Source organism: Bos javanicus, chromosome 8 (genome assembly GCF_032452875.1).
Source record: "Bos javanicus breed banteng chromosome 8, ARS-OSU_banteng_1.0, whole genome shotgun sequence".
NCBI lineage: Eukaryota > Metazoa > Chordata > Mammalia > Artiodactyla > Bovidae > Bos > Bos javanicus.
In genome coordinates, this window is record NC_083875.1 from 87,932,789 (window position 1) to 87,954,146 (window position 21,358).

At 40.4% G+C, this 21,358-nt stretch overlaps 1 protein-coding gene across 1 annotated transcript in view; it reads left to right on the top strand.

The window, feature by feature from the left end:
• Window positions 1-4,772, top strand: part of DIRAS2 (DIRAS family GTPase 2) — a 34,524-nt gene extending 29,752 nt beyond the window's left edge. The window contains exon 2 of the mRNA XM_061426294.1: window positions 871-4,772. Coding sequence (XP_061282278.1) covers window positions 907-1,506 — 600 coding nt within the window. The 5' untranslated portion in view covers window positions 871-906 and the 3' untranslated portion in view covers window positions 1,507-4,772. The remainder of the gene's footprint in view (window positions 1-870) is intronic.
• Window positions 4,773-21,358: the final 16,586 nt, after the last annotated feature.

Here is a 21,358-nt window from a genome sequence, read left to right on the forward strand (position 1 = left end):
TTTGCAGGGGATAATGACACCAGTTCTGCAGGGTGGTGAGGATTTCATGAGTTAATATAAACATTGTGTAAATATTAATTGCATTCTGCTCCCCTTTAACTCCCTCTCTGTACTTGTAAAAATTATGTATTATGACCGGTATATTGAATGTTCATAGCACTTTAGGTTGGAGAAGGCAATGGCACCCCACTCCAATACTCTTGCCTGGAAAATCCCATGGATGGAGGAGCCTGGAAGGCTGCAGTCCATGGGGTCGCTGAGGGTCAGACACGACTGAGCGACTTCACTTTCACTTTTCACTTTCATGCATTGGAGAAGGAAATGGCAACCCACTCCAGTGTTCTTGCCTGGAGAATCCCAGGGACAGGGGAGCCTGGTGGGCTGCCGTCTATGGGGTCGCACAGAGTTGGACACAACTGAATCGACTTAGCAGCAGCAGCATTTGAGGTTAAACAGTAAAGATCTGCTGTGATTGTGTGTGTGTGTGTGTGTGTTGAGGACTGACTAGTTTCCAACTCCCCATTACCTTTCCTGGATTCTTTCTCCCTTGGACTGACTTTGCATCTTTTCCCTGGGTGCTGGGTGATTTGAGAGCAAAGCTGCTCAGAACCATGGTCCAATAAGGAGGAACAGACTGACTTCAGGTAGCCACTCAGTAGATCAACAGCCCTGTTGAAAACTGAGGGTTATCTATAATTGGATTTAGAATTAGAGAATTTTAAAATGAAATTTGAATTGTTATGTAGGAAAAGTGAAAGCAAATAATACCACTTAATTTTTTTTTTTCTTTAAGCTATCAAGAAACGGTAAAGCAGTCTTTTCCTAGGTTTTCTTTTACTAATTCTCTCAAACATCTGGTTCCTTTGGTAGGTGCTTCCTAGTTAATCGTTGGAGCCTGCAAACAACATGCCGGAGCAAAGCAATGATTACCGGGTGGCCGTGTTCGGCGCAGGTGGTGTTGGCAAGAGCTCTCTTGTCTTGCGGTTTGTGAAAGGCACGTTTCGGGAGAGCTACATCCCCACTGTGGAAGACACGTACCGGCAGGTCATCAGCTGTGACAAGAGCATCTGCACCCTGCAGATCACGGACACCACGGGCAGTCACCAGTTCCCGGCCATGCAGCGGCTTTCCATCTCCAAAGGGCATGCTTTCATCCTGGTTTACTCCATCACCAGCCGGCAGTCTCTGGAGGAGCTCAAGCCCATCTATGAGCAAATCTGCGAGATCAAAGGGGACGTGGAGAGCATCCCCATCATGCTGGTGGGGAACAAGTGTGACGAGAGCCCGAACCGCGAAGTGGAGAGCAGTGAGGCCGAGGTGCTGGCTCGCAAGTGGAAGTGCGCCTTCATGGAGACCTCGGCCAAGCTCAACCTCAACGTGAAGGAGCTCTTCCAGGAGCTGCTCAACCTGGAGAAGCGCAGGACCGTGAGCCTCCAGATCGACGGGAAAAAGAGCAAGCAGCAGAAAAGGAAAGAGAAGCTCAAGGGCAAGTGCGTGGTCATGTGAACCGCCCTCCCGTGGGAGCAACGGTTGTGTGTCCCCCCTCTTTGCCCCTCCCCCTCCCACGTGACACCCGCAGTCGTCAGGGTAGCATGTCAGACGCCCACATGTTAAATATTGCATTTTGACTGAGATGTGCCCAACTGTCCTCAGAGGGCATTTCACACCACCACCGATAAGCACCCCCTCTCCAGAATCAGGGAATCTGACAGATGCTTAAAATGAAAACCAACACGCTTGGCATCGCAGGAAACCCAAGGGACATCAGCCATTTTTGGAGGCATCCTTGGCCCTCAGGAGGCAGGAAGGCTCATGCTGGCAGAAGGAGAGTGTGCTTTGCTGATAGCAGGAGGTACCATCTGGATACATATGAGAGCATTTATACACATTAACCCAGAGCTGCAGGCACCAACCCCCAAGACCAGGCGTCCCCTCTGCTCCGAAGCCAGTGACATCCCTGGGGGATGGGAGGGGCAGGAGGAGGTGAGAAGACCAGGCCAAAGCTGTTCCCTTCTATGGTTCTTTAACTGAATTAAATGTAATACAGCTGACCTGTGAGCCTTGCCACTCTGAGGGGATGTCCTCACTAGCCTAGTTATTAGCAGGTATCATTTTAACCTTTTAGAGTATTTCTTTTCACATACAATGGTGAATTCACTAAGAGTATGCCACTCTGTCAAAAATTCAATTTCCATTTGAAACGTTTGTGTGAGGATATTGTGACAATACTGAAACATCACAATAATATTTTTGTGTGTTATATTTTGAGAGTTTTAGAAACGTGAAGTTTCCTTCCTTTGACCCATGAGGGGTATAACTTTTACAGCCCTTAGATTTTAAATAAAAGCAATTGAAGTAGCTATTTTTTAGACATTTTTTGTCCTCCAACATGATCTTTTTTTTCAATAACTCGCTCTATCTCCAACTGAGTAACAGCCAATAAAGGCCCTCTGAAGACCAGAAGCACATCCATTTTCTAACAGACGTGGACACGTCTGTGCCATATTTTGCACCTTAATGAAATACTTTGAGACAGAAGTTGTTTGCTGTGTTTTTGATTATTATCTCTAACAAGTATATTCCTGGAAAATCAGTTCAAGTAATCAATTATGGTGCACGTTCCTTTAGAAATGTCTTCTAAGAGCTGGCCTATGCTGGGTTCACTCTGGAATAAATCTCATGTGCATCCTCAAACCACTGCTGGTTGCTGCATGCTGGCTGGAGACAGGTCGGGCAGGCCTCTGTCATGGGCAGAGCACAGACTACTCAGCTAATTCTTCTGCTGGCATCAAGGCTGCTTTGGAGCTGCTTCCTGAAAGTTCCCACTGACAGAGCCTATAAGTTTTCCTCTTGGTTCCAGTCTGCATCCCACTCTGGCTTCCTCTGGAATGTTCCCTTGCAGAACACCTTCCTGTTGCCTGCCTGGCAGGCAGAGTACAGGGATGCTTCCAGGCTGCTGGGCAGCAGTGCTAGCTGGTACTGAGTGGTCAAGTTCAGGACCTTTATGGACACCACTCTCTCCTGTACTTTCTGTGTTTTCCCTGCCCCTCCTGATGTGGCCACTTCTGGGCAGCTCTATGCTCTCAACAGATCCTAAATTCCCCCTTTTGGTTTGATTTTCTTGCCTTCCCCTCATCCCTTCTGCTCTGCTAATAACTCATCTCTGTGATGTATTTTGTGTGTGGGAGGCACTTTGCAAGCCATTGGCTTGATAGTCTGCCCACCACTCTGGCCTCCTAGAATAGAACTTGGGCAGGGAGGGTAGAGATGGCTGGCCTGGCCACCAGTGGGGATCAGGGAAACCCAGAGCTCCTGGTGCAGAACCAAGTCCCTCTCCAAGTCCTAACAGTCACACCCTCTGCTGGGCTCCTTCTGTTCCAAGTGACTGTTGCACAGCCTTCACAGTGAGATCTCATTGCTGAATTTTCTAGAACATTTGCTTTTCAACTTATCCCTATATATATATTTTTTGTTCTATTTCCATTCTCAGAGAGATGCCATCCATTTGTAATTTAGATTTGGGTTAAGTGGAAGAAGAAATGGGACTTCATGGCCAAAATGAACTGTAGAGATCTTAGGTGGGTTAAGCTAATGGTCAAATGTGATGTCTGCCATGAGCTGTCCACAAGGCTCCCAGTTTGCAGGCTCCCCATGACTGCCACATTACTCCTGATCCAAGTTAGAAATTCATTTAGCCCTCTCAAGGCAATGTCTACATTTTTCAGTGTTTACAATTTTATCAATGTGAGAAGCTTGTAATTATTGAAAATCTGATGTCATTCAGGACACATTTTGTTCCTTTGTATTTTGCCTGTGAGTTTACTGGAAGGCTATTGATGCCTCAGTCATGGGTCTTTGTTCTGAGATCATTTTTTATGAACTGCACTGAGGGTATAGATGATTATCTCAAAATAATCTTTTCAAAGCTCTCCAACTGACACTCAGGGCTCGAGGAGTTAGTTCCACTGAATCAGATGTTTTTAGCATTTATGTGGCCCCATCCTCGAATAAGTAGTTGTGATTCTTGAGGACACATCCTACCTTGTGTATGGACACAACAGATTTTGACCTCGCCTCAGTAAGTTACAAAACTCAAAGTATTGCTTAAAAGATGGCTCTCTGGGAATAAGCTTGGGGCTCCATGGGTCCCATTCTGTCCCTGCCAATCCCTCTTCCATCTGGTGACAAGCCATGGGCGTGCCCTAGGCATGCATGCAATACAGCAAGACCAACTCAAGAGCAATATTGAATTGTTCATTCGATCTAAAATTATATATATTTATAAATATATATAATTTCTCTTCCTGCATTTTTGAAGTATAAATTAGTACATTGTATATATCTGTAAGCTAGTATATTTGTTTCACCATTTGTAATATTTAAGAAATACTCTTTATAGAACAAAAGTATTAAATATTCAAAAAATGCTCTGTGATACTTAATTTTTTTTTCAAAATTTGTAATGTGTTGCTCCTACATAAGATCTCTGGAAGTATCTATAACTAATGGGACACATGTAAACCCTCGAAGATCCATCCTGAAATTCAGTGTCCCACAAAGATAGTGTGTGGACAGAGCATTTACAAAGCATGACTTTTATACGTGTGGGATGGCAATGTGTATATTTATATTTAAGGTGTATTTACTGTTACAATTCCATTATCTATTTTATCTACAGTTATAAAAATCACTCTTGCATATGAGTTTCTAGTTGCCAGTGATGTTCTGAAAACAATAAGCATATTAAAATAAAGCTTTGGTTCTGACACACAGCTGGAAGGTGGTGATATTTCTTACTCTTCATGACATTGCGCGTCTGTGATGATCTTGACCTAGTTCTTCAACAGTTGCTTTCTTGCACCTGATGACCACATGGGAGACTGTCAGGCCCTGCAGGTCTGGGCTTGGCAGCAGCAGCTGCCCCGCGGTGTGCTGAGGAATTTTCCCCACTGGTTCCTGCCACTGGGCTGATGTGATGCTCTGAGCTGAGTGAGGTGAGAGGAGAGAAGTTGAGGCAGGGCCCTCCTTGGCTTTGAATAGGCCTAGTGAAGTGAAGAAAAGCTCCTCTTTAATTTTGTTTCCCCCAAACTCTTGCCTCCTCTCAAAGGCCAGGCTATTAAGTGGAGTTGATATAAAAAGCCCAGTGCTGTTCCTGGGCACAATTTCTGTCTGACATCCTTGGTCCTTACTTCTTCTTCGCAATACTGACTATGAAATAAACCTTACTTTTGATTTTGAAAGACAATAGCTGTCAACACAACAGAACCATCATTTAGCCAATGAATAGCTAGATGACTGGGGGCAGGCTCTTAACCACTCTGTGCTTCTGCAAACTGGGAATCATTAACATCCGCAGCCTGAGTGGCCCTGAGAATTATATTAACGACAAGCACAAAGCACTTGGAGCTGTCTTGTCACACACCGAGCTTTCAAGCAAAATGAAATCCTTGGACCATGTATGACTGTTTGGAAGGTCTGTAAGCATTGTGAAAATTAATCCATGCAGATACAACAATCAACCAGAACCTTTCAGTTTCTTTAAGCGTCTATAACAGCATTCTCCAGTCTGACTCTCAGAGTACTGCCGTCTGCTTCCCCTCTCAAAGTCATTAATGCTACATTATTCAGGGATTTTTCCATTTACAGAAATAATTACAACTGGCAGGCCCCATTACGCCCCATTAAAGGGCATCCCATTGAGTGCTTATCAAGCTTTCATGTGCAAATAAAGCACTTGAGACGTGCTTCTGCAGAGTCTGAGTCAGCAGGCTGAGGTGGGGGCCTAAGAATCTGCATTTCTAACAGGCTCTCAGGTGATATGGATGCTTCTGGTCACTGAGTAGCAAGGCTGTAACCTACTTATACTCCAATTTTGCTGCACACTGGAATTGTGTGGAGGAGTCTTGAAACTTACTGTTGGAGAAGAAAAATTTTCTTCTACACTTCTAGGTTCTTCTGGCTGGCCTAATAATTAAATGGACATGAGAATAACAGAAAAACAAAATTTAATTATGGGATTGCCTAGTGGTTCAGACGGTAAAGAGTCTACCTGCAATGCAGGAGACCCGGGGTTTGATCAAAAAGATAAAAAAGTAAGTGGTCCAATTCCTGGAAATCCTCACCTCTTCTTCCAAATTGCTAGATTATTCCTCCCATTTGTTAGCATATATCCTTATCCAGCCCATAAAATGGAGAAGGCAATGGCACCCCACTCCAGTACTCTTGCCTGGAAAATCCCATGGATGGAGGAGCCTGGTAGGCTGCAGACCATGGGGTCGCACAGAGTCGGACACGACTGAAGTGACTTAGCAGCCCATAAAAACTAACCACCCCCATACCCCAGGGCCACTCTCACTTGAGATGGCCCACATCCACATCTGTCTGTGGAATGTGTTTATATGTCTAAATTCGCTTCCACTTTACTATAGCTTGCTCTGGAGTTTTTTCTTCATTTGCCAGCCCACACCAGAAACTCACCCAACTCTTACAAGAGCTGTGACATGACTATTCTCATGTGCTCCTTTTTTCCTGCAACAGAATCTAATACCCACAAAAGAGTATTACTGAAACATAATTTTTCTTTCTAAACATCACCCTCATTTTTCCAAACATAGACACATTAGTTTATTTGAAAAATTTAGCTTCATTACACTTGGCTTGGTTATTTACATGAGTGCAGCAAGAATAGTGATTGACCATATAGAATCTTTTAAAATCTGCTTTGCTGGATTTTTTTCATAAGGAATCTCAGATTGAACTTCTAAATGCTTCTCAAGGCTAGGAGGCTAGCCAAGGACTTGTTTGTCTTCAGATTTCCCCTGTAAGATCTAAAGATTTGGATTAATTCCTTTGATTTTGAAATTCCCATCATATTCTGAGGTCCCTATACTTGCCAGAAAGTGACTTTTTTTTACCTGATTAGTTTGTCAGGAAAGGTGTAAGCAACCTATATAAAGCTCTATGCCAATGTCACAGGAGTGGGAGTCTTATACCAAGATCACAGGACTTTTATCTCTGGAATTAACCAACCCCCATAGCAACTGCTGCTATAAGCCTCCTGATCTAAACAGGCCAGCTCCCTGACCTCATATTAAGTACAATACCCACCCTGTTACCCATCCTATAGCTTTCTAATCAATTACCTAATGCCACCCTTCCCATAGGAATTTTCTCTGTCCTGAGGCTATAAAATTTGGCCTCCAGCCTCAGAAAGGCTGGAGAAAGGCAATGGCAACCCACTCCAGTACTCTTGCCTGGAAAATCCCAGGGACAGAGGAGCCTGGTAGGCTGCAGTCTATGGGGTCGCACAGAGTTGGACACGACTGAAGCAACTTAGCAGCAGCAGCAGCTGTGAAAGGCATCAGCTCTCCCTGGTCTGCCAGGAAGTCAACCTGCTGCATTTTTGGCACCTTCATTATTGTCCCTTCAGTTGTCTCTTCCTTCAGCCAGCCCACTGTTCCAGCAGCGTCTCCTGCTCTAATAAACTTTATTCTTCCCTAATCCTGCTCATGTCTGAAAATTCTTTTCTAACCTGTGAAAATCCCATGGACCGAGGAGCCTGGTGGGCTACAATCCATGGGGTCGCAAAGAGTCGGACACGACTGAGTGACGTGTGTGTGTGTGTGTGTGTGTGTGTGTGTGTGTGCGTGCACAGACCATGACACAAAGTATCAGATTTTTTTCAAGGGGTTTTATTAGCTGTATTCAGTCAACTTTAATTTCTTAAGGGCTTCCCTCATAGCTCAGTTGGTAAAAAAATCCACCGCAATTCAAGAGACCCAGTTTGATTCCTAGGTCAGGAAGATCCCCTGGAGAAGGGATAGGCTACCAACTCCATTCTTGGGCTTCCCCTGTGGTTCAGCTGGTAAAGAATCTGCCTGCAATGCAGGAGACCTGGGTTCGATCCCTGGGGTGGGAAGATCCCCTGGAGAAGGGAAAGGCTACCCACTCCAGTATTCTGGCCTGGAGAATTCCACGGACTGTATAGTCCAAGGGGTCGGAAAGAGTTGGACATGACTGAGCGACTTTCACTTAGTTTCTTAAATCTGTTTAATCATATCTGAGTTTATGCATGCCTCTCTGAAACATGACATTCTAGTCAAAGCCTTGGTCATATAGCCATTGCTTCCAATTGTGTCCTGGCATAAGAACAGATTCTTAGTGAACTTACGCGAATAACTATATTGCCATAAAGAGTACTCAATGAGTTTTCAGTTCTAGGGGAATCAGGTAGGGAGAAAAAGATAAGCGTTTCAATTTCCTTACAAAGGAATAATTTACCAAATCTCTGTAAGTCATAGTTTAAGAGGAAAGGTTTCCTTATATCTGGAAAACAAAACATTAACAAAAATTAGCAATGTTTCAAACAAAAAAGTCATAAAAAATCATCCTGTTCATTCAATCCCATGTGATTAATTCTTGTTGATCTTTAGCTAGCAGTTTTACAATGCCATCAGTTTCTCTATTATAACTTCATACCTAGTTTAGTGGTACGATCTGAAAGTTATCAGACTGTATTTTAGAAAACTTTAGAGTCATTTCCATGAATTTTTCTGAAGATGAAACATAGTTGCAAGAGCAAAAAGACTTAAAAATGACCATGATTAAGGATCAAATGAAAATTCATTGATGTAATTGACATCACATTATTTCTGTGACATACACTTTAAAAATAGCAATTAGAATCACAAACAATAACACTATACTTGGAAACATCAGATTTTTAGGAATTTTATATAATTTCTAGAGCACTTACATTAATAACATTTACCCATGCAATATAACCTAAGAAGGTTTATTATCACTTATTTGATAATGTTTCCCATGTAATTTAACATATCAAATATACCTAATTAGTTTAATCTCTCTCTTTTTGTAAGGACACACAGTAAATCCTTTCAGGGGAGCCAGAAGCCCTCTAGAAATTCTCAAAGTTAGTTTTTGATCTAAAACGCTTCATTTAGAATTTGAATTTGGGGGAAGTTTATCAAAAATATCAAAGAGATTATAGAACATTTGATTAAATAGGATCATAGCTTGCAGGCAAGCATGCTAAGCTGCTTCAGTCCTGTCTGATTTTTTGCAACCCTGTGGATTGTAGCCCGCCAGGCTCTGTCCATAGGATTCTCCAGGCAAGAATACTGGAGAGGGGGTTGCCATGCCCTCCTCCAGAGGATCATCTCAACCCAGAGATCAAGCCCATGTCTCTTATGTCTCTTGCATTGGCGGGCAGGTTCTTTACCACTAATGCCACCTGGGAAACCCTAGGATCTTAGGTTATTGTGAAACAATACTTCTTCATTTAACAATGGCAACAATTAAAAATTTCATAGGCAAATACAGAAAGGTAAATAGTTGTAAAAAGTTAAATAGTTGTAAAAAGTCATTTTAATATAGGAAAGATTTAACTTTTAAAAGTAATCAAAACCTGATAAAGGCAAAACAGAGAACCTTTGTTTTTCTAGGCAAATTACATTAAAGATACAGGGAAATCTTTCATGAGAACAGATGAAGGAAAATTAAATTTTAGTTTTATCTAAGTACACTATTGATAGAAAAACTTGTTTTTTAAGATTTTTATAACAAACTCATTTAAAAATTTTTATAACAAACTCACTGATCTTTCCTAAGATTCCTTTTTTATAAACCTTCTTCAACTTTCTACATCCATTTAAATTTATTCCTTTTTTTTTCCATTCAGCTTTATTTTAGGACAAAACTATTTTATTTTTCCTCAACAGAAATACATCTTCACATCCTATCCATTTTCTAACTGAAACCACATCCCACTTTCCTTGCAAATAAAATTGTTTCCCTTATAATTTCCAGTAGTTTTAATTATATGTATTAATTAGAATTTTCAACCCCTAGAAACTTTAATTTCTAGTGAAAATTAAGAAGTAAACAATTGTGAACTATTACACAGTGGTTTTTAGATTGGCGAATTTATGGAATGTGTTTCATAATTTCTAGATATATGCGTTTTTGCACAGCACAAGTTTTCAAAGTGGCATATGCCATATTTATTAATAGACTCAAATATCTTTAGATTCTATAATAAGAAATCAAAAGTAGATAACTTGTCTAACAATTAATGTCTCAGTGTTTTATCTTATCTGGAAATTATCAAACATTTAAGAAATGTACCTTATTTCAATCAGCAAAATTCTAAGGGTGGAAGCCAAAGAGATTTGGGTAAGTGAATATATCATAAAACAATCAACTTAAAAAGTTCATCTAAAAACTCTTATCTTATTTACATCTCTTTAATTCATTTTTAAAACAATCGTATATAGATTACTCCTGAAGAGTGAAGATTTAATGAGACATTAAAGCAACTAACCATCATCTTAAGTTATTTTTATTGTTAACAATTTTGTAACAGAGATAAGCTTATTTGAGTTTTAGTAAATCTAAGTAGAAAAAAAAAATATTACGCTTAATGATAACTCTAAAGATATGTCTGTATTAATTAAACGAACAAACTGGCTTTTATTTACCAAAAATTATCCTAGATCACATAGAAAAACATATGGGTTATTTTCTATTCATGAGATTTAGAAATACTTTAATGATAACTTCCAGATGTTCAAGTTAGAGTTACAATAGGCAGAGGAACCATAGATCAAATTGACAACATCCATTGAATCATAGACAAAGCAAGAGAATTCCAGAAAAACATCTACTTCTGCTTCACTGAACTACTTTAAAGTCCTTGATTGTGTGGATCACAAGAAATCGTGGAAAATTCTTCAAGAGATGGGAATACCTGACCACCTTACCTGCCTCCTGAGAAACCTGTATTTGAAAAAAGTCAAGAAGCAACAGTTAGAACTGGACATGGAATAATGGACTGGTTCAAAACTGGTGAAGGAGTGCATCAAGGCTGTATATTGTCACCCTGCTTATTTAACTTATATGCAGGGCACATCAAGTGAAATGCCAGACTGGATGAAGCACAAGCTGGAATCAAGATTGCTGGGAGAAATATCAATAACCTCAGATATGCAGATGATACCACCCTTATGGCAGAAAGCAAAGAGGAATTAAAGAGCCCCTTGATGAAAGTGAAAGAGGAGAGTGAGTGAAAAAGTTGGTTTAAAGTTCAACATTCAGAAAACTAAGATCATGGCATCTGGTCCCATCATTTCATGGCTAATAGATGGGAAAATAATGGAAATAGTGACAGATTTTAGTTTCTTGGGTTCCATAATCACTGCAGGTAGTGACTTCAGCCATGAAATTAAAAGATACTTGCTCCTTGGAAGACAAACTATGAAAAACCTAGACAGCATATTAAAAAGCAGAGACATTACTTTGTTGACAAAAAGTCTGTTTAGTCAAAACTATGGTTTTTCCAGTAATCATGCATGAATGTGAGAGTTGAACCATAAAGAAGGCTAAGCACCTAAGAACTGGTACTTTTGAACTGAGGTGTTGGATAAGAGTCTTTTTTTTTTTTTTTTTTTAGAGAATACTTTATTAGTTTCTGTAATCAAACCCATGTAGATAAGACCTTACATATTTAATACAGTGTGTTACCCCTGTACAAATGGAAAAAATTGTTTAAAGTTTCTAGACCAATACGGCTGTTAATTTCTGTACAATGCCAACCCAACACGGTACAACTGGGATACTTTTTCCAAAGTTGACAGCACAGCTAAAGTTTCCAAAAATTCAAATTATATATATATATGTATATATATATAGATTTATTTATTTATATAAAAAGACCAATAGCAGTATATTATGCATCAATAGCAGCAACAGCTTTTCCAAGTTCTGCAGTCATCTGAACAAAATTATAGAGACATCCAGCACACTCCATTAAAAAAAAAAAGTAAAAAAACAAAATCTCAGAAAACAGCAAAGTTCTGTTACTGTTGTGGTACCTGGCACCATTTTTTTAATCACGTTTCTCAATCATCATCTGGAAAGAAAACATTCTAGAATAACGTCATTAAAAACAGATTTGATAAAGCACGGTCACTACTGCATATCATAAAGCAGGTACAAGATATTTTACATTCACAGAGGTATGATTGAAGAAGACTCTTGAGAGTCCCTTGGACTGCAAGGAGATCAAACCAGTCAATCCTAAAGGAAATCAGTCCTGAATATTCATTGGAAGGGCTGATACTGCAGCTGAACCTCCAATACATTGGCCACCAGATGCAAAGAGCTGACTCGTTTAGAAAAGACCTTGATGATGGGAAAGAAGGCAGGAGAAGGATATGACATGAGTCTGATCAAGCTCCAGGAGATCGTGAAAGACAAGGAAGCCTGGCGTGCTGCAGTCCATGGTGTCTCAAGGAGTCAGAAACAACTGAGATACTGAACAACAACTTAATTTTGAGCCAACTAAATAGAGCTCTTTTTCAAATTAATTTGGTAATTGTATCTGAAGGTATCTGTATGTATATCTATTGTATACATATATAAACATACATGTAAACATAAACAGAGATCTTATAGTTTTCATCTTAAAATTTCAGTCATGAATTAGATATAATGATATAAAACTCACTAGTTTATACATAACAGTTGGAATAAATTAAGTTTATATGTCCAGATGGCTAAAGCTTTGTACTCTTTTAAGATTTCCATTTGTCTTTGACATGTAATTTTAAGAAGGTTATAAACTAGATTTTGGACAAGAGAGGATTTTCAGCGGTGTGTTTTTTTGTTTTTTTTTTTTAAATCAACATCCCCACTCCATCCCCTTTTCCTTCAGTCTGGGCAAAGTTTTAATTACCTTCCAGGATGTTTACATTTCAAAGCCCCAGGAAATTTTATAACTTCAAAAGACAGAGAAAGAATGCAAGTTTTCTCTTAGGAGTTTGGGGTGTATTTAACTATTAATAGAAGTCTATGGTAATTACTATTTCAACTTTTTCTTTGTTTTGTAAATACAGAGCAATTGTATCTCCAGTGTTCTGGTGTTTGGAATATCTGAAAATGTACGAAGGTAAATAGGAAAATGTCTGAGTGGATTTTGAGACATTTCAGAATTATGCTTTCGTTTTTATAAAGACTGGAGTAGTGAGTTAAGTATTGCTGATTTTAACTTCTTTGTTTGCATTTCTGTAAGCTATCTTCATCAGGCACTCTATCTATCAGATCTAGTCCCTTAAATCTATGTCTCACTTGCACTGTATAATCATAAGGGATTTGATTTAGGTCATACCTGAATGGTCTAGTGGTTTTCCCTACTTTCTTCAATTTTAGTCTGAATTTGGCAATAAGGAGTTCATGATCTGAGCCACAGTCAGATCCTGGTCTTGTTTTTGCTGACTGTATAGGGCTTCTCCATCTTTGGCTGCAAAGAATATAATCAATCTGAATTTGGTGTTGACCATCTGGTGATGTACATGTGTAGAGTCTTCTCGTGTTGTTGGAAGAGGGTGTTTGCTATGACCAGTTGTGTTCTCTAGGCAAAACTCTATTCATCTTTGCCCTGCTTCATTCCGTATTCCAAGGCCAAATTTGCCTGTTACTCCAGGTGTTTCCTGACTTCCTACTTTTGCATTCCAGTCCCCTATAATGAAAAGGACATCTTTTTTGGATGTTAGTTCTAAAAGGTCTTGTAGGTCTTCATAGAACTGTTCAACTTCAGCTTCTTCAGCGTTACTCATTGGGGCATTACTTGGATTACTCTGATATTGAATGGTTTGCTTTGGAAATGAACAGAGATCATTCTATTGTTTTTGAGATTGCATCCAAATACTGCATTTCAAACTCTTTTGTTGACCATGATGGCTACTCCATTTCTTCTAAGGGATTCCTGCCCACCATAGTAGATATAATGGTCATCTGAGTTAGATTCACCTGTTCCAGTCCATTTTAGTTCTCTGATTCCTAGAATGTCCATGTTCACTCTTGCCATCTCCTGTTTGACCACTTCCAATTTGCCTTGATTCATGGACCTAACATTCCAGGTTCCTATGCAATATTCCTCTTTACAGCATCGGTCCTTGCTTCTATCACCAGTCACACCCACAACTGGGTATTGTTTTTGCTTTGGCTCCATCCCTTCATTCTTTCTGGAGTTATTTCTCCACTGATCTCCAATAGCATATTGGGCACCTACTGACCTGGAGAATACCTCTTTCAGTATCCTATCATTTTGCCTTTTCATACTGTTCATGGGGTTCTCAAGGCAAGAATACTGAAGTGGTTTGCTATTCCCTTCTCCAGTGGACCACATTCTGTCAGACCTCTCCACCATGACCTGCCTGTCTTGGGTGGCTTAGTTTCATTGAGTTAGACAAGGCTCTGGTTCTAGTGTGATTAGATTGACTAGTTTTCTGTGAGTATGGTTTTGGTGTGTCTGCCTTCTGATGCCCTCTTGCAACACCTACCATCTTACTTGGGTTTCTCTTACCCTGGATGTGGGATATCTCTTCACATCTCTTCTTCTACTTATTTAACTTATATGCAGAGTACATCATGAGAAACGCTGGGCTGGAAGAAACACAAGCTGGAATCAAGATTGCCGGGAGAAATATCAATAACCTCAGATATGCAGATGACACCACCCTTATGGCAGAAAGTGAAGAGGAACTAAAAAGCTTCTTGATGAAAGTGAAAGAGGAGAGTGAAAAAGTTGGCTTAAAGCTCAACGTTCAGAAAACGAAGATCATGGCATCTGGTCCCATCACTTCATGGCAAATAGATGGGGAAACAGTGGAAACAGTGTCAGACTTTATTTTTCTGGGCTCCAAAATCACTACAGATGGTGACTGCAGCCATGAAACTAAAAGATGCTTACTCCTTGGAAGGAAAGTTATGACCAACCTAGATAGCATATTCAAAAGCAGAGACATTACTTTGCCAACAGAGGCCTGTTTAGTCAAGGCTTTGGTTTTTCCAGTGGTCATGTATGGAGGCCAGAGTTGGACTGTGAAGAAAGCTGAGTGCCGAAGAATTGAAGCTTCTGAACTGTGGTGTTGGAAAAGACTCTTGAGAGTCCCTTGGAGATCCAACCAGTCCATTCTAAAGGAGATCAGCCCTGGGATTTCTTTGGAAGGAATAATGCTAAAGCTGAAACTGCAATCCTTTGGCCACCTCATGCGAACAATTGACTCATTGGAAAAGACTCTCATGCTGGGAGGGATTAGGGGCAGGAAGAAAAGGGGATGACAGAGGATGAGATGGCTGGATGGCATCACTGACTTGATGGACGTGAGTTTGAGTGAACTCCGGGAGATGGTGATGGACAGAGGCCTGGCGTGCTGTGATTCATGGGGTCGCAAAGAGTCGGACACGACTGAGCGACTGAACTGAACTGAACTGAACTGAAGCTATCTTCAAGGACCTGGGCAGGCTTTTTCTTCATAATGTTTAGAGGTTGATTGCTCACTCAATCACAGTATTTTGAATTTGATTTTTTATATCAGAGAACAAATTTCCAGCTAAGATGGGGATCAAAATATTTCTATGCTTTTTATGTTCTGCTGTCTAGAGGATGTTACTTATTTGGATGGGCAGTCCAGGATATATCTGCAAAGGACATTGTGTAAGGAAGGCTTGAAACTGATTATAGGGCCCAGCTAAATAGCCTTATTTCCCATGGTGCTGCTTAATTTATTTCCTGGTTAGAGTCTTAACATGAGTAACCTGTAGACCCTGGCCCTAGACATTAGGCTGGAGTGCCTCTATAAATCTTGTAGAGAAAAGGAAGTAGAAAATAAGCAGCTGAGAGTTTAAGGGCTTTTCTGGGAAAGGTGAAAGAATGTAGGCCTCACAAGATTCAGCAAGTTCATTCTCAAAGATGGCCTAAGAAAGCAAAGATTTTAATTGCACAAGTGGTTAAGTTAGGATGATGTGGTGAAAATGGTGTATTCAAGAAACCTCTAGTTACAAACCTGATGATGTATGACACAAAGCAGGTGGTAACGGAGTGGTATTTCTCAGCACTAGAAAAGCAACAGGGCCCTTCCCAGGTGGTGCAGTGGTAAAGACTCCACTTGCCGTCCAAAAATGGAGATATGAGTTCAATCCCTGGGTCAGGAGGATCCCCTGGAGAAGGCAATGGCAACCCACTCCAGTATTCTTGCCTGGAGAATTCCATGGACAGAGGAGCCTGGTGGGCTACAGTCCATAGGGTTGCAAAGAGTCAGACACGACTGAGCAACTGAGCATGCACACATGAGCAGAGGAACAACAAAGGCCCTGCTGGATTGTGACCCTTTGTGACCAATTTCCCTGGGAGCTAGCACAGCCAAAGAGAGGGATGCTTGTGACCTCCTGTCTCAGAATCCCAGTCTATTTACTCAACTGGCGACCAGATGCACTCTAGTAAGTACACCTTCCAAATGGCAGAAGCCAGAGAAAATATTGTTGCTGGTCACTAAGACAAGCTCTCATAACATAAAGCAAAAATAAAAGGAAAAACCTCATCTAGGTTTTACCTAGGAGACCCACAGTAAAGTTTATCTAAACAGATGTGGGTCTGATGAGACCCCTGAATTCACCAGAGATAAGTCTGAACAGGAGCCTTAAAGGGCGCATGCCACCGTTCTGCCCTACATTTGCTTGTTTGTTTTCCTCCTTTTGATGAAAAACACAACAGAACAAAGAAAAACCATGACCATCTCTAGAAAAAGTTTTAAAAAAGGATCAATACAAGTCAAGAGTACTCACTACTAAATTTTTACCAGAGTTATTATCCCCAAGGAACAAATTCCACAACTAATTTCTGCTAATCTATATATTTGCTTTTCTCTTTCTGATTTACTTCACTCTTTATGACAGACTCTAGTTTCATCCACGTCACTACAAATGACCCAATTACGTTCCTTTTCATGGTTGAGTAATATTCCATTTATATACGCACTATGCCTTCTCTACCCATTCGTCTGTCTATGGATATTTAGAAAAAGGACTCTCACTACTTTTGCTTCCATTGGATCTTGCAAACAGAGATTCAGGATGCTGATGTGATATGGATTCCTACTTTCTTTGGCTTTTTGTCAGAGTTCCCAGAATCTCTTTATCTGCTCCAGTCCTGAGAGAAAGCAGTTTCCAGCCACTGAGGATCCTGCCAACTAAGCCAATAATTGGAAAGGAGGAACTTTCTTCTACATTTCCTTTCTAGGTTCTGGCCTAATAATTAAATTGATATGAGCTTAACAGGGGGCAAACCAAATGTAATTCTGTACGTATGGGGGCTCCATAAGACTATGAGGCCCGGAGAAGTCCCTGAAGCAGACAGCTCTTACACCTTTTAGACAAAGAAACTTCATTTTTGGAGAATGGACATGACAAAGAAATATATTTGGGTACTAATTAGTGAAGAATATAAGCAGAGTTTCTTTACATACTGGGCCCTAAGTTCCCTTTTCTGGTGATAAAGATCTCTCTGTGAAAGGAAGGGTACTTTCACATGGAAGATTTATTTCCTACTTTCAGGGGAACAAGGGAGGGTCAAAGCATCCTTCTTGCACAGGCAGTTTGTTAAGAAAATTTAATTTAAAGTAATTAATGTGCCACTTTGACATATTTTATCACAGCCTACCTTGAACCCCATCAATATCCATGCCCCACCCAGAAATCATGATTTAGTAGGTCTGGAATGTGGCTTTGATTTTAGGATGTTTAAAAGTTCTTGTAATTGGAATAGAGAATAAAGTTTGAGAACCAGTGCTATTAGACAGGTTTAATTGGGAAGGTCTGCCAGCTTCATAAATTTCCTGGGGTAGGGGAGATGCTTATTAAATTAAGTTCCCATTCAGTAAATATTTTTCGGGGAGAAAACTGGTGAAATTGGCGTGAGGGTCATGATCTCCTTCTTCTACGTGCAGCCCCTCCCGATTGGCCTGAAGAGGAAACTATGATCCGGGGTAGCACTCCCACCCACCATACCACCTAGAGAAATTTGGTCTGCTCTAAGTGTGAAGTGATCTCTCTGGTCTTAAGTTGGAACCTCAGCAATGGCCTGGAGTGTCCCATCCTTGCCTGGCCCAACCCCAGCTTGGAATCTTCACAGCTCCTCATGTTTCCTCAGTGCCTGCAAATACCAAGTCCCCTGGCCGCCTTATCAATCCTGCCTTAACTTCGTTGATTTGCTGTTGTCCTGGTTCTGGTACCACAGATGTGATCAGTGCTCGGTGCTTCTTACATTCAACATTAGGTAGCTATGTTCCTTTGACCTAAGACAATGGCTCTGCCCCACAGCTGTCCTGCTGCAGACTGAGACATGACCACACATGTCGTCTTATTTTCACATCTTTGGGTTTCTCTCATTTACTTTCTCATTCCATTACTTTTGCATAACTGAAAGAAGTCTTTCCCCATGCTAGTATATCACTAGTTATTGGTGGACCCAGAAAGGAAGACATTGTGACTCAGATATTTTGATGTAACTTCTATTGTCATAATAATAATATCACTATTAATTTTGTTTTTATTGGTTTACTCTTATAACTCCTCACACTCCCTTTACCCTAAGCAACACTTAGGTTTTAGGGAGTTTATGTAAACTACCAACTTCCAGCCGAATTTCTATAAAAAGAGATTTAGGGATCAGAAAAAAAGCTAAGTGCATATGAAACCACTCATAATGCATTTATGATGAAAGTTCTGCAATTTATTAGGGACAACAGGTGATATAAAGTAGATGTGAAATTTTTATTACCCTCTTGTCAAAAGTCAAGGTTACATTCTTTGTGGTTCATCTCATAACAAAGACACATAGCTTTCAGGAAGTATTAATACCACTCCAAGTGCCCAAGGGCTTCCCTGGTAGCTCAGACAGTAAAGAATCTGCCTATAATGCAGGAGACCTGGGTTCCACCCCTGGGTTGGGGAGATCCCTTAGAGAAGGGAATGGCTACCCACTCCAATATTCTTTGTTGGGAGGAGAGAGAGGAGCCTGGCGGGCTACAGTCCATGGGGTTGCAAAGAGTTGGACACAATTCAGCGACTAAAAGAAAGAAAAGAAGTGCCGAATAGCCCACAGTCAACCATAGTAATAAAACAGCCTTCAGAATAGATGCTATAAAGTATACCTAATACCTAAGTAAGATGACCATAAGGTAAATATCAGGAACTCCATGGAGGGTGAGGAATTGAACTCTGTTTAAGATATCCTTGTCTAGATCCTGTATGCCACAGCTAAGATCCAGTGCAGCCAAATAAAAAATAAGTAAATATTAAAAAAGAAAGATATCCTTGCCACTGTAAGTCTGACAACACACTGTTATAAAGTGGGTATGTCAAAATGTGATACTTTGACCATGATATTTTTCCTGCTCAGAAATCCCTTCTTTCTGTCTCTTGGTCCCATCCAGTCATATTAAAATTTTTCCTGTATTAAAGCTGCCATCCAGTGAATTCTGTGAAGACTTCCCTGGTCATTTAAATCAAAAAAGGATATTCACTCACTTCAGAATTCCTCTTGATTCATGCTTTCTTATCCTTTCTGACTCTTATGACATGTTGGTTACTCTAAAATGACTTTTGCATCTCTCCTTATTTGTTCTATACTATTTAGCCTGAGGTGGCTCATAAAGAATTGGCCTGCAATGTGAGGGATCTGGCTTTGATCCCTGGGTCGGGAAGATCCCCTGGAGAAGGGAATGGCAACCCACTACAGTATTCTTGCCTGGAGAATTCCATGGGCAGAGGAGCTTGGCAATCTACAGTCTACGTGGTCGCAGAGTCAGACACGACTAACACTTTCACTTTCATTTAGCCTGAAGTGTTTGTTGAACTCTCTTGGCAATCTGAACTGTACTTTGCAACTGGAATGCCCTGTAAATGCTTGTTAGAAGGAGCAGCCAACCCCACCTAATTGCTCATGGTGGGATTCTGTGCAGTTCTCCAAATATCCCCATCCTTCCACTCTGGATAAAGGTAAGATTACATTTCCTGGTGCCCTTATTGTCAGGTTGGATCTGATTACTTCTGGCCAAGGTGTGTGCATGGAAGAAATACTTGTCATATCTAGACTGGGACATTTATTCCTCAATAAGAAGCCCTCTGAGTCTGCTTCACTTCTCCTATGGGATGGTAATGGTCCAAACAGTGGTTGACCCATTGGCCTGCATCTCAGAGTGAGGACAAGGATGAGATGGGAGCAAAGCCACCTGATAACCTGTAGTATATATGTAGCCCAGCAGAGAAATAAACCTTTGTTGTTCAGTACTGTTGAGATTTTGGGGGCTGTTTCTTACAGCAGTATAATCCACTCTCTCTTAACTAGTTCCTTGACTAATTCCTGGTCTACTAGCTCAAAATATAGTGTTTCCTTCTCATCAAACTTTTCCTTTAAAAATAATAGTGAATAAATAAAACCTATGCAATACAAATAAATACAATACTATAAAGGATGAAATTCTTAGAGCATGTCAGAGTCACATTTGTAAAGGGTTTTTTTTATTTTTATTTTCCTTGATTTCCTTAATTTCCTAAATTCTCAAATTTAGGCTGAAAAATGTCAATCAAAAATGATTTACTTTACAGAAATGATGCAAAAAGCTGGTCAATCAGACTCTTCAGGCATTCTAGAATGCCTTGCTTTTGCTCCATAAGCCAGTAAAATTCAAAATATGGTCAACTGAATGGCCTGTAGGCAGTTTCATTGTTTTCAAGGGAAAGGCACTTTTGTTCAGTCTATAAATTTTACTAATGTGAGCTATAAAATGAATTGATTTTCACAGAAATCGCATTGAGTTCCTAATAGCTGTGTTCTCAGCAGCTGTTCCTAAGCCACTGGGGCTAGTCCTTTGGGCTAGTATTATGCATTTCACCTTGGCCTCTGTGCTTTCATACTTTTTACATGGACTTTCTTGGCTTGTTGAATTATATTTTTTAGTGTCTAATTCATGATTCAATGAAGCATAATGGCAAGATATAATAATAAACATATAATGTCATAAAGGTCTTTCCAGGTGGTGCTCATGGTAAAGAACCTGACCGCCAATGCAATAGACTTAAGAGACATATGTTTGATCCCTGGGTGGGGAAGATCCCCTGGAGGAGGGCATGATGACCCACTGAAGTATTCTTGCCTGGAGAATCCCACAGACAGAGGAGCCTGGCAGGCTCCATAGAGTCACAAAGAGTCGGACACAAATGAAGCAACTGAGCGTGCGAGCAGTGTCATAAAGCACTGGAAATCTGTGCAGACAGTGAACCTGTTAATCTGTGAGCTTGATCATTTTCTAAGCCAGAAATCTCCTCCCCTGATCTTCTATACAAAGGTGTTTACAAAATGAGAAGAAAATATCTGACAAGTTAATATTATGTGTCTGGACTCCTCATGTCAATGAGTTGTTCGTTCAGAAAGGTTATCAGTTCTTCAAAGTTTTACCATCATGAGAAAAGCAATTATGATCTCATTTTCAACAGAATC